General features: G+C 45.3%; 1 protein-coding gene across 3 annotated transcripts in view; it reads right to left on the bottom strand.

Moving 5' to 3' along the window:
- Nucleotides 1-14,592, bottom strand: part of FHL1 (four and a half LIM domains 1) — a 240,789-nt gene that overhangs the window by 50,346 nt on the left and 175,851 nt on the right. The window contains exon 1 of one of the 3 annotated variants that reach the window (XM_078688581.1): nt 8,882-9,152. The exons of the other annotated variants lie outside the window; for them this stretch is intronic. Coding sequence (XP_078544707.1) covers nt 8,882-8,984 — 103 coding nt within the window. The 5' untranslated portion in view covers nt 8,985-9,152. Of the gene's footprint in view, nt 1-8,881; nt 9,153-14,592 lie in introns of those variants that run through there. 3 annotated transcript variants of the gene reach the window in all.

Below are 14,592 nucleotides of genomic sequence, written 5' to 3'. Positions count from 1 at the left end.
AAAAACAAACAATATTAGCCAAAGAATCCAAAGATAATGGCCTCTGGTGCTTTTTCACAAAATGCTTCATATCTTCCAAGGCTTTGAGCAAGGTTAAACGAAGGTGCCGTAAACAATTGTCATAGATACTCCTCTGCGAACAGATCATTGGAACTCCAGTTGGTTCTGACATTGTAATGGGAAATAAAGTTGTTTGTTAGCAGGTATGGCCAAAAACCAGAGACACCTTTATAGGCGAATGGCAAAAAGGGAAATTCAGTTAGAGTCAGAACATGTTTTCAGTCATTTTAATGATAAGATTATCAAACCCACAAACATTGGGTTGTATATTGCTTCTGACCATCACTTTGTTAATGTTGTCTGGTCCACAAATGCAGACCCATATAAGGTTGACCATGAAAAGGTTTCCAAAAATAGTAACAGACACCCCTTTCCATATTTAAACCATAAGGTGGGATGTGTAATTCACAGAAGCTTGTATGGACCACAATGGAGTGGAATGGAGAAGAAGTACTTAACGTGGTCCAGCGCACAACCTCTCTGCACTGATAAATCACACAACTAATTGGTGTGCCGTTCTGCTGTTTGACCAGAAGGTTAAGTTGACCTTTGGTATGCCGACATCCACAGATCTAGGGGGATCCTTGTTTTAAAGATGCAATGGCCCTAGCCTGCCTAGGTGGCATGCTTCATCATTAGGCTAGCTCCTCGCTGGGGGGGTGCTGCATTGCCCACAGTGCTCCCAGAAATTGGGGCTCTTTGCCAGAGACCTTTTTTCCTCTCCCCCTGGCCCTGTATATCCAGAGCTCATGTTGCTGCCCTAGTTGGGTGTATGTGAGAGTATGCGGTAGAACCGGTAATCGAGTGGTTAAAATTGACAACAGACGTTCCCTTAGCAGTTTTTATTCCTAGCGAGTGACTGTGCCAAGATTAAAAACAAGACTGAACCAAATAGGCTTAGTAATGAGTCTTTGGTTATGTTCAGTAGAGTCAACCTGTTTCATGCCCAAATGTGCCCAAAAGGTTTAGGGATCTCATTCCATTACATGCCTAGACCTTTTGGGTACCTTTGAACATGAAACATGCTGACCCTACTGAATCTGCCATTGTGTGATTCACATAAGCTCTACAAACCTGAATTTATGTAGGCTAGATATGAAACACAATAAAATGACCAATGTTGTGAGTATCTCCACCTTCTAGCATAGGATTGTAAATCCTTGGAGCACGTATACATCATTTACCAAATCCGGTGAAATGCTTAGCTGCAGTTTTGGCAGTACACGGAGCAGTAGTGGTAATAAGTGAGTACTTCATTGTCGAAACAATTTATCTATCAATAATCAGTGTTTAGTGGGCCCTGGTGCCACTGCACCTGCTGCACCAATGGAAGCCACGCCCCGGCTGTGTTCCTTATGATCAACTGAGTTCTCCTAGACATAAAAGGCGTCCGTTTTAATCCCACAGTCTGTATTTGAAAGCCTACGGGGCGGCGCTCTGATTCTTTTATAGACTCGCATTCCTCTGGCTTTCATCTCGCACTGTATGCAGCTGTGAGGGATGAAATATGATTATTCGCCGCCAAGGCCCCTCCCAACAAACCTTCCAGTTATGCTAACCTTGACCTTTCGCTCTAGCAGACACATACATCTATACTGTCAGTCAGTGCGTGAGTGAGTGAGTGAGTGTGTTACATGACCCACATCCCATCAGTCAGTCTGTGTGCTTGTGTGTGTGCCTGTGTGTGTGCGCACTGTTCTTTTTGTTTCTTTCTTACACAGTTAATCTAATCTAAAAAACACTAATTCAACGGATGTTTTCAGACCCTCACTTGTGTCGAGCAAGTAGTGTTATGCTGTGTCTAGTCTCATCACGCCCTCTCCCCTTGGGCTTAGACTGTTCTGTGTCACAGAATGTTGCCTTGGGTTTTAGAAGCAGCTCAAAATTCATGATTGTTAAGTGCTGAGGAGGGGTCTATTTTTAGGCTGGCATTAGCTGGATATTTCGATTTTACTAAAATTATATTTGTATAGTATACTTACTTACAGGAGCTTTCATTCAGTCCTCCTCATCCATTGGTCTGTTGTTGTGCCATTCACATTTTCCTTCCACCCACTCCAGTATACTGCATGTGGCAGTGGGTCAGCCCACTTCGGCCATGCACTAACTTCACTGTGAGCGACAGCATTCTGTTCTTTCAGAAGGCGCACATCTGCACACAAAGTAGTCACTCAACTGCTAGGGACTACTATAGCAATGTGTGTGTTTTGACACTAAAATGATCAAATTAAGGGTTGCAAAAACAATAACAAACAAAACCCATTGAGAAAGCCAAAAGGTGGATGCCAGACATAGACATATTGGCTTTGCTAGTGCTTGTTTAATGTGTAAGGGAGGTAGTAGTGTGTATAACTGCTAAACATATGATTTACTTTTTGAGGTCAGTGTTGGCTCTCATAATTTTCATCAAAGGGCAGTCCATAATGAAAATAGCAGACCTTAGGCCAGTGGTCTTCAAATGTCTTTGTGCCAAGCTACCGTTGAGTAAAAAAACCAAAAAAGGATGTCCGGGACACCCTACCCTGCATTCTGATGGCATAAGTCTCTAGAAACTGAAGCTAAAGTGAACAAAGCAAACATAACGTGCACCACCTCTCCCATTTACACATTAACTCAAAGTGTCACAAACAGTATATATCTCACAGGAAGCCACAGCAGTTCAAGATTCCCACACACACATAGAACAGGCAAAGCACAAACAAGAGCAGTGTAAGCTTTCGTAATAGACAGACAAGGTATAAAATGAGCAGGAGAAATCAAGTGTGGTGATAAAGGAGTGCTGTGGTGTGGTTATGGGCCTGCTGCTAAGGGACCCTGTGCAAACTGGCAAGGGTTGTCTTATTTTACCATCACTGATGATCCACTGGTACTCAGGAAGCTTTTAGCTAGTCCTCCCATTACACTGTCCTTGTAACATCTTCTGGCTCTGAGAGACCCTCATCCAGCTCAGATTCCAAGCTCTACATCAGCCAAACAAAAACTAGTCGTCAACCACCCTAAAAGGCTCCCTCCCAATCTGAAGACACCATCAGGCAGCTCTCCAGAAACCAACACTCAACCATCTGTAGCCCTCCGCTGGCACACAGATTCTCCACTCTTGCTCAACCATCCTCAATTAATGCTCAGACACACTCTGCCTGGACTCAGACTGAAGCTCCGCTCTAGTGGGCCTCAGCATCCTGACAGACACCAGTGACCTGCTTGCAGCCCACCATGTGTGACCCTCTACTGACCTTTGGAGGACCCAAGAGGCTATTAGTCAGCCCAGAGAGACACTTACCTGATTCTCAGAAGCCCTTGGTTCGCCCTCACATTTCCTCAGCTGGCTCTAACTGACCCTCAGCCAGTCCACCCTACCCGACCCAGGGTTCCTGAGATGCCGCTACTCAGAGTCCTGAAGGTCCCTCCAGCTTATCCACCTCTGCTCACCCTCAGATAGCCTCATAGCACCTCTTCTAGCCTTCAGTTCCTCAGTGGCTACCCAGGGGCATTAAACAACCTGTGCCCCCACCAAAACACATATACAAGGCTTTGAACATACCCACACCAGATGGCTGTTGAACTGCAGCACCACAGGGGCAGTGGGGCCAATGCACACCCCAAGCAAAACCATGACTTTAGGCCCCGTTATCAGGAAAGTGAGAGTATTTTTGCATCGCTGTGCAGAAGACACAGTGATGTTAGCATCAAGGCTGTGGAAACAAGTTCCATGTAAAAAAGTGCAAATGTGTAGGCATCGAATACATACACATTTGCTGTCCATCGACTGTCCCTCCTGAAGCCCCCCTCCCCCACACTGTAGGAGCACGAAAGCCTAGCACACAAAATGAAGATCAAGCATTGAGCAGACAAAGCAAAGAAACCTATGACGAGCAGTTTGAGGGTCATTTTATGGTCGAGGCGCTGGATTTAGAACCTTGGCCGGTGGTAGGAGACCGTGCACCCGCACTAGTGTAGCTGGGCGCGTAGCTACAGGTCACAGGATTACCTCTGGAGTATTGAGTAATGTAAGGGATTAGCACAAAAATCTGACTTTTAAACTCTGCCTTTTCTGGCTTGCCAGGAATGTACCCAAAGCAGTGCCAATGCAAATCTCAAATATCAGAGTGGGCAGAGGTTCCTTCGTACTATGAATCTCCCTTCCATGGCGCTGGCACTGTCCCCGGATCCCTGACATTCAAAGTGCTCCTAAAGCTAAAAAGGGCACATCCTGGCACACTAGTTTGCACCTACAAAGCTGTTTACCAATATTATTCAAACAAAACACCAAGGAGATTTGTGTCGCAGCCAATTTCAGAGTATATTCCATATCTTGGATCATCCAGGATGCTGCTGTACTTGGATGTGCCAAAGGTCTGCTGGACATCACCCTAGCAAGGATCACAATTTTCACCTGTCACATATGTGCAGGTAAGAGCAGTGGGGCCGAGTTGGGGGGGGGGGATTCAACAGATGATTACATGGGGAAATTAAGTAAATAATGAATTTCCCCTTTTCGTCGTCTATCGAAATCCTCCCCCCAACCCGTCCCCACAGCACCACTGCTCTTACCTGCATGGGCCGCTGCTGCATCTAGGTCAGAGGTCTTCAAACTTTTTAATGGCGTGACCACCCCTTCAACGCTTTTTAGGCATAAGGACACCCTCCTGACAAAAATTTTGAGAGCTTGGTACTTATCATCATTGACAACCATCGACAACCATAAACCCCCCCAATTTCCACGGCAAATAATTTTTACGGTGGGGAAATAATATTAAATTGTATTGACCCATCCCCTCGGTTCACCCTAAAGGGCAGACAAGAGCAGTGAATGACACACACATAGATATGGGTAAACAACCTTTACAACAAAACTTTTACAACGCACTACCATTACAACGCGGTCATTACAACGCAAACCATTACAACGCATTGCGCTGGGGGGCGCTCTAGGATAGGGAATAAGTTTCATTTACTATCCAACACCTTCCCTAGTGTCCACGGGGACTGGAGTTGGAATATTAAATTAAACTATTCACTATCCAACACCCAAAATCACTATGCGTTGTAATGGATTGCGATGTAAAAACCGCGTTGTAAAGGCAGGCGTTGTAATAGCCTGCGTTGTAACATCATACATCCATAGATATGATGACTATGTAAGGATCTGCCGCAGGAACCTTTCGTAGTGTAAAACTCTGCTCCTCATCTGCCATGACGGAGATTTATCTTGTGGTCTACTTTGTGTAAATTCTGACAAATTCAAAATATCTTTGGTATGACAGGAAATGTGCATGGCGGGGAAACACCAATGTTCACCAGCTCCCCTGTTTTTGAGAGGGAGACAGCAGTTGAGTCAGATAAATGAGTGAAGTACATGGCACCCCCTCCATGTATGTCAATGTTTTTATAAGGGTAAGCAGGGAATGTGCTTCGAGTCCTCCATTTTCCGGTCTTACTTCCCAGCTCTCCCTTGTTATCAAGATAACCCTAATTTATGTTTTGATAATGTGTCATTTTATGCCCTTTTAGTCCTAAAAATTTATTCTACCAGTGTTGGAAGGCACCTTGTCCACTGAAACAAGGTAACAGATGAATTGTACTTGCACACAAGCTCTTGCATCCTACCTCCCAATTAAAGGCGCAACTTTTGTGATTGTCAAATTCAACTGTAAAATCATGTTGTTGCCTTTGGAGTCTGCAGACCGGGGCCTTATCCTGATTTCTGATTGATACAAGAAGTGAGCGACCCAGATTACCCTTGAGGGCTTGGGTAATTAAATGAAAAGGTAAAAGTGCCATCAAGGGAATTCGTTTAGACAGATATTTACAATTTCAGTGTGACTTGTAAGAATCAATTAATAATCCTCATCAGAATTCAATTCAACTGAATGCAATTTAAATCAAACAAACATAACTACATATATGACAAACATAAACACAATTATTTACAACAAGGGATGGTGATGGACAGAGTCTCTGAATTAAGCAGAGTACTCTCACCCAGTCAAGAGATCAGGGCTAGATCCAACACCGTTTTTTAGCTCATTGCACCATCAGGTTAGATGTCCTGCACATCTAACCAGGGCTTCGATTGGAATTCTATAACGCATATTAGCAAGCCCATTATTGCAGTTTTAGCGGCAGTTTCCTGCCGTTAAAAGTGCGATAATTTTAACGCCGTTCCTTGATAATATGCCGCTTGGACTTTTGTCATAGCTCAGAATTTGATTGCATTTTTGCTGCAGGTCAAGAAAATGTGGAGCAAACTGTCGCTTTTTAAATGTAAATTGAGAAACGAGATGCTTCGTTTCTAGTCCAGCAATGCACCCATTCCGTGCTCAAACCTCTCGTGCTAAGAATGGAGGACTTCATACTAACGCTTTTTAATAAGTAATGTATGATTGGAAGTATAGATATCAGACTTTTGTTATATTAGGAATCCCGATGTAGGGCATGCAATACCTCATTTTAGGTCTGGCTTGACACTGCAGCTGTCTGCCTGACTTTTGTTACTAGTTCCTTACACTACACATAGAGTGGATTTTGGCTCCGCCCAGTAGAGTATCAATCTCTCAGTCTTCTCAGTTGCTCTTCGATGTATCATTCCGCCTCCTATGGACTACTTGCATTGCCATACACGAGGGACTATTGTACATTTGGAAAGTACACCGAATCAGCAACCACTAAACTATTTATCTCCTACAAACAATCGTTTTTCTTTTTTTTCATGGTAGCAGTTTTCCCTTTAATGTTAGCCAGGACTCAAATTGGAACCCAGACTTGTTGGCATTGCCGAGGGGTTGTTTTCTAAAATATTCTCAACAGTCCCCAGACAGACTGTCTGTCGCCTGCGGTGTTCGCAGCGCCCACCCCTGCACTGTGGAATTTGATTTTGAATCATGACATTATCTGGCTGAGTCACAATTGCTTTTTGATATCAAGTGATATTTAGCGCGCTTGGCACAGGATATAAACTCTCACCCCAGGGAGTTTCTGCAAACACTTCCTTGCAGAGGAAGCCGGACTTCCTATGTGGAAAATGTCAATTCTAAAGTATGATTGCTCAGCACTTCTGCATCTTTTTCAGCTAGGTACAAACACCCAAGTCAAGTGCAGGAACAAGAAGCAAACATTCCAAATGTGGGTGTGGTCAGTGCCCCAGACCTTACTGGCCTGCGTCAGTCTTCATACTGAGTGCTCATTGCCCCTTAGTCCTGACAGTTTATCAGCATGCCCTTTTAATGTAATCTTTTGCTGTATAGATTCACGTGTTAAAAAATTATATTTAGAACCCGACTCATAGCCCATGGCCTTACCCCACAAAAGAAGACTTAAACAGCAATGACAATGTCTTGCAGATATTCATTGAGCCTTGAGTGGTGACGCCAGAGTCTTCTAATTTGATTACTACTGGCTGCAATTACCCGGGAGCAGAACCAACATAATCAGATTTAGGATCAGATGGTTCTGTCGCATGGAGGTTTTTGTAATATCCATCATGAGGTGCATTAGGAGTTAGTGAGCGCATGATGTTCCTTCGCGTCACTCTACGACGAATCCAGTATTCTTACGCGTTTTCAAGAAATACAGGGGAATACTTGTGTACCCTAATTCTGGCTACTACAAAGGACTTTGGGGCTTGAAAAAGAGGCTAAACAAGAAAGGTGGAGGGGTGCTTCAGTGATATGCGCTCAAACTCTTCAGAAGTGCTGTCTTGGTAGCATCTTATCTTCCTTTGCATGCATTATACTACTGTTGTTAAGAACAGTCCTAACATGCTCATCGCCTCGACAAAGACCCGTCGTTGAGCACAGATGTGGTCCTTCCACTCTGGATGTGGCTGCACGCGCTGCGTCTGTGCACACCTTGGCATTGTGCCTGCAGGAGTGCTGCTCCTCACAGCTTGAGTACTTCCAAGCAGTGGTCCTCCTAAGAGCAGAAGTGCGGTATTAAAGAAACTGCTATCCCTCCAACATGGCATTCTGTAAATCAGCAGCCAATGTAAAGCTAGCAAAGGCGGGGCCAAGGTCTTATGTTTGTTACATGGCTTGGGGTAGGTCTCCACAGGACCCATTGATGAATTAAAGTTACTCCTTCTCCCCTTCCAGGAAGACGATCTCTGAAGGACGAGCTAGATACAAAACGGGCCTCTATGAAATATGGTTTATTTTCAAATCGATCCAAGTGGCTGTCCCCACTCTGCATCATGTAACATGTAAAATACTACCTCCCATCGGTTAGGATAGCACCAGATTACATACACTTTGCATATGTGCAGTGCCATTTTGCACCAACATTTGTTCTAGCCAAACGTTTCATATAGACTTGCACCCACCAATTGGTGCAAAGATTTTTTTGCAGCAGTTAATCTGGCCCAGATTGCTAACAACTAAAATTGATTTAAGAAAAATCAAAAGCTTCAAGTTGAATCTATCACATACTTTTAATCGATGAAAAAAAAGTCTCCTAAAATACACAAAAGAATATGTCTTTCTTATATTTCCATTTAAAGGCTTGTTGGACTCACAAACTCAGCTTTCATGTTAGGAGTTTCTTCCAGTATCACATGATTGTCTTATTCAGAGACAAGAATGAATCAATGTCCATAAAACACTGCACAGTGTAAGCACTTATTAACAAATGCCTCATAAAGTGACAGATATCTATCAAGGTTGCTAGAAGTATGTCTTGAATGTGAGTACCATAAGCTTCCACATCTAGTGAATTGTATATGAACAATTCGTATAAGTTGTTGCGCTGTACTCAAAACAGAAAACTTTTTTTTAAAGGCAAGCTGCATAATGTTAATAAAAAAGTATTTTATTTGGTAATAAGTTACCTGTATGTCTCTGGTAGGCCATGGCTGGTGAGGAGCGAAGGCACGCGCAGCCGGTCCACCCTCTGTCCGCTGACAATAACAGGCAGCCTCGGGTCACACACATTTACGTGAGTTATAAATAGAGAGATAGAGGCGGCCGTCCGCACCCCTCCCTCCCCCGGGATCACTCCTGTAATCCCTCTTGGAGAGCCAGGCCATGTTTGGAGATCCAGCAGAGGAAGAATGGGACCAGCAGGCTACCCCGGGCCCGGCGCGGACATGCCCTTTCCACTACTTCAACGGCAGAATTAGTCCAGAGCCGGTCCAGGCGCCCACGCCCCGGTGGCGCATCCATCCTGCGATGCGTGACTCACACGAGGCAGTGCAGAGGGACCTCTGGAGTCCCTGGTCCCATTCACATCACACGCACGAGCCGGGTGGAAGAGCGGAGAGTACCCACATGTTTTCCCAGGGCGCTTCTTTTGAAAAATATACTGAAAATGTGCCTGTGTATAGTGTCATCAGGTTTACCTGGCATCTCTTGCTTGCTTGTGTTGATTTAGTCCCTTTCAACCCACAAAGGCACCTTGCACCTTTTGAAAAGCACTGCCATACCCATGCTATGCCACTCCAAGCCACGCCCTGCAAATCCTTCGCACACACCGGGCCACTAATGGTGACTTTTACTGCACGACTGGTATATTGTCATGTACAGTGGAGCGGGCATCAGGTGTATTTCAGAGATTTCTCCTAGAACAAATGATTGCACTAGCAGTCATGCACCACTCTACTTTTACTTCAAACAGTAATATGGCTTCTCATGCAATATCAGAGTCCTGCATTCTGATTGGCTGATCTGGTCAATGTGCACAATGTAAGGCACAGGTGTGGTGGCTGTGAAGATCCCCTTTTTTTCCACTGCAAATATTATTAGAAATCACCATCTTGTCTCATTGCAAGGGTATATGTACAGCGCTTAGCTACAGGCCACTTTAGAGAGCGTGCCAGATACCACAAGCCTAAGGGCACGCCCAACTAAAAACTGACTTTCAATTTCAGTATTGCTGCAGGAAGAATGCACTATAAGTTATAAAGTAAGGCGGGTGGGGCCATCGTATTACCTTAGTGTACCCCTTCTCATGTCTGGAGGTCGCTCTCTCAAACCATCAAGGAAATGTTATCTTTTCAATGTAACAAAACTAAAAAAGACTGAGGGGTATATGTAGAAGAACTGCCACTAACTCGCGTTAGCGTTAGTTAGCGCAGTTTTCTTAACGCGGCCTAGCACCAAAACTATCGCCCTGTTAGTGATGTATTTACAATACGTCGCTATATGGCGATAGTAACAGCTAGTCGCGTGAAACTGCCACTAACACTAGCGTCAAGGCGCTAACATTTTTTATGTTAGTGAGAGAAAAGTGATGAAAGGCCCATTAGCGGCAAAAAAACTCACGTTAGTCAGCCCAACGTGCCTTTTTTTTTTGCTTCTAAGAGGCAATAATAGCCTATAAGTCCACCTCGGGAAACGTCGTTTACAACGCGGTCGTTACATCGCGATGCCATTACATCGCGGTTTTTAGAACGCAAGTCGTTACAACGACTTGCACTGGGTGGCGCTCTAGGACAAGGAATAGTATAATTTACTATCCAAAACCTTCCCTACTGTATGTAGACTGGAGTTGGAATAGTAAATTATACTACTCCTAAGTCCAGTGCCCTCCAACGCAAGTCGTTGTAACAACTTGCATTGTAAAAACCGCAATGTAATGGCATGCGATGCATTAGCATGCGTTGTAATGTCATACAACCTCCACCTCCAATGAAAAATAGGAATTAAAACAATGGAATGCAGAATTGAGCAGCCAAGGACAAGTGCAGCACAGGTCAACAACCCCTCAAACCCTCAACAGCCAGGATGACCAGCCAGAGTCCCAGAGGAAGAGTAAATGCAGATTCAAAGATACAGTTATGAAACGAGGCGCATCGCTGGGGAAAACAAGTGATGCATCACTTTTCATAGCGCCCTCTTTGCAACACCATGGCAGCCAAAACCTTGAAAGCGGGGACAGTCCCCGGGGCCTGGAAGTCTCGTTGGGCCTGCGTCTGTGACCCAGAGTGGAAGGCAGAGGTGTTGTGGATTTGATGTGCCATGGAAATAGACATTGAGGCGTCGGCGATCGCCTTTACCTGGTGGTGAAGTCTGGCAGGTCGCATGGAGAAACGTTGCTGACCTGTGTGATAACACGGCCTGGCACACCTGGGAGCTGTGAATGGTAGAGGTGCTCCTGCGCATGTACATAAAGAGGTCAACATCTCATACCAGGCGCCACCACGACACCGGGGTGCACAGAGAAGTTTACCAATGGCGGGCTACGCCTCTCTAAACCACAGGCCGGAGGATGTTGCACAAGCCGGGCGCTGTGGAGGGTGAGGCACCTGAGCTGCGCCAAACTTGTGTTGCAGAAGCGCTGCAACTTCACGCCTAAGGGGGCCCTTTTGCATCACCTACATTGGGAGGTTCCCCAGTGCACTTGGCGGCGACTGCTGTATCCAGGTTTGTGAAATCCCACCTGGCTGAGGCTCCTGCTGTCTGAGTCAGAGATTTGAAGAGAGTGCAGTGCATTGAGCGCCGGTGTCAATGTCCAGGTGAGAAGAAGGTGGGATGCCTAGCTGAGGATGCAGGGGCGAGTTGGGCCCAGGCCTAGCACCTGTGGGTGACGCACACCATGCCCTGAGCAATCCCTGTGCTGCGGCTGACCTACATCACAGAGGGCACTGCACAAGACTGGTCGGGGACTCCACTAACTGGCTCAAATCGCTGAGATCGGCCATTGGTGGCAGTGGGTGCCAGGGGCACAGGGCCACTTCTGGTCCAGGCCCTTGGGTATGCAGCTTGATCCGCCGTTACTCACTGGGGAACACGGAATCTGGTCGCCACTGTTAGATCGGAAGAGGCAACGGGTGGTGCTTCCTTTCCTTGCCCCCTGTTAGTTTGCTTTTGGGTGTGCGGGGACTAACTCTTAGTGGACTTCCTCTTCCCACATCACTGCGCCATCTGGTTGCTGCTGTCCCCATCTGCTGCTGCTGGTTCCTCTGACCTGGAGGTCAGGCATTTGAGTCCCTCCTCTTCCTGGAGTCTCCTGCCTGCGCCTCATGCCTGGTGGTCCAGTGGTAGAGTGTTATTGCTCTGCAGCTTGACTGCCCTCCTGTCTGTCTTTCGGCTGTTCCTGTTCATCCTTCTACTCTCTCCGTTGCTTTTCTACCTTTGTCTTTTTTTTATCTTTGCTTTGTTTGGCTTTGTTTTTCCTGTGCTTTTCCACAGTACCTTTTCCCCTATCCTCTCCCTTGTTGGCGCTGTGATACCCTGTGTCCCTTCCCCCTCCAATGTCCTTTCCTGCGTTTACCGCCTCCCAGCTGTTCAGTCCCCCTGCAGCACTACCTAATGGCAGACGATGTGCGGCCATGCGCAGCGGGCGTGCCACTGGTGCGCCGAAGGCAAGCCAAAGGCAAACCTGTGTGCATCTGTCTGCCCCTGTACTGCGCCCAGCACCAGGGACCCAGCCTCTCGTATTACAAAGTGGCGCATCTAGGCATATGCGTGACCTTGTGAAGCCATGTTCCACAATATACCTGCTTCTGGTATGAAGTATGTAGAGTGGGAGTTCCCACACAACAAAGCCTTGTAGGATTGGCACAGTGAAGTTTCTCAGATTTCACTGTGACAATTCTAGGACACAACTGCGTCAAAACCTTATGCCTGTCTCATGGAAGGAATAAGGGTGATGCAGTGTCATAGGGATAGGCTGGCCGCATGCATTGCTGGAGTTGCGTCATGCTTCCAACATAACTGTAGCAATACGTGACTTTAGCGCTGCCAGATACTTCAGTTTTACAGACAAATCTGTCATTGATTGTGACACAGAGCGCCCCACCTTGAATACGGTACATCTATGGTGTCGCAAGGAGGGTGCAGTGAAAAGTGTTGCAACGCTGTTTTGTCGCAGCGATGCAACACTTTTCATGAATGAAGCCCAGGAATGCGTCCTATCTTATTGATAGTGCACATTCCTGCCCTTTTGTTTTGTCGCAGGGCTGTGCAGAAACATTCCTTGCAGCGCTGTACAGCACCAAATCCTCTGAAATGAGGCCTCAAGTGTTTGCACCAATTTTGAGACCAGCTATTTTCTGGTCTTAAAAACGGCCTCCAACTGGATTTAGCTGCAGTTTTGGGGGGGTTATCGCTGTATGGGAATTTCATTGTAAATATCGCAAAGTGGGGTTAGTGGTAGTTTTTGCACGGGAACACCCGCTTTGCATCTCATTTTGGTTAAGTCCCGCTAACAGAAGTGGCAATCTTAAAAATTCAGGTTTACGCGGGAAAAGTGCCGCTAACTGCAGTTAGTGGCAACTTGTACATACGGCGCTAAAAAAAGCCGATATAATGTCAAAATATTGACTCTACAGCGAAGTTAAGTTCTTGTATATATGCCCCTGAATTCCATACAGATCTGTCTCTTGTGGATTGGTGTCTGATTTCTTCCCTACACCTAACTCATCAGTTTCATGAAATGCGGCCTCTGTCCTCCAAAAAATTCCCTGTAGGTCATATGTACAAAGAAGAGGAATTGCCATTTCCAAATAGCTATTTTATCAGAATTGCTATTTGGAAATCCTTATTCCTTATGTATGAAACTTTATGTTTCATTCTTGCAATTCCTCGTGGTAAATCGACCTACCTCATGAATATTAATGAGGTAGGTCATAGTTTGCGACCCATTAGGAATCGCAGCCATCACAGAGATGGTGGCCTGCTGAAGTCAGCAGACCACCATGTCTATGATTGCCTTTAGATAACATTTTCATTGTTGTTGAGCTGTAACCTGTTTTCCTTAAAGGAAAACCGATGCGTTTCAACAATAAAAAATAAAACACCTTATTTTCATTTTTGGATTTTAGTATCCTGATGGTATAGTTCGCTTTCAGGAGGTCATGTTTAAGAAAACAGCCTGGAAAGCAATGTCGCACCATCTGCACAAGGATTAAAACATTTGTGGGAAACAGGCAGAAGGACATAACCCACTTGTAAGGAAAGTCATCCTTTTTGCCCTGATCCCCCAATTTTTTGACCGATACTGGTTGTTACTGACTCTGAAAGTGCTCTGGGCTCTGCTTACCAGGGAAAGTGCTCTGTCCTTTAAAGGTATATGGTAATTTGTATAATTCTAATTGGCCACTGCAACCTACCTGTAAGTCCCTAGTATATGGTAGGCCATGTAGGGTTAGAGACCCAAGTGGACTTACTGCACTTAGGTGTGCACTGCTGTGGTGTCTAATGCCATTTTAAAGCCGGACCTGCCTTTCTGGCTGGCTGTAAATAAAACTATACCCAAATTCGACTTTGGAATTAAAAGTACTTCCTAAGTTCAATTCTTCCTTTTATTACATATAAGTCACCCTTAAGGTCTGCCATAGGTGCCCCAAGGGTAGGGTGCATTGTTATAAAAAGCATTATAAAATATGCTTATATGACCTGATAAGGAAAAACAGCCAAAGTCATTTTCCCCATTGTAGCGCTGCTAGCCTCATAGGCTAACCTGGGATGCCTTTATTAAATTTGATTAAAGTCTAACTCTTGATTGGAGCTAGCTAGCAATATAATTCAAAGTATTAAAATAATGGTTACAATAAATCCAACAACTTGCCAAATTCAGATTTATGATAACTACTAAAGG

The sequence above is a fragment of the Lissotriton helveticus genome, chromosome 4_1, assembly GCF_964261635.1.
Source record: "Lissotriton helveticus chromosome 4_1, aLisHel1.1, whole genome shotgun sequence".
Taxonomy (NCBI): Eukaryota; Metazoa; Chordata; class Amphibia; order Caudata; family Salamandridae; genus Lissotriton; species Lissotriton helveticus.
Note: the sequence above shows the minus strand (reverse complement) of the source record. Positions and strands in the feature narration are given on the sequence as shown.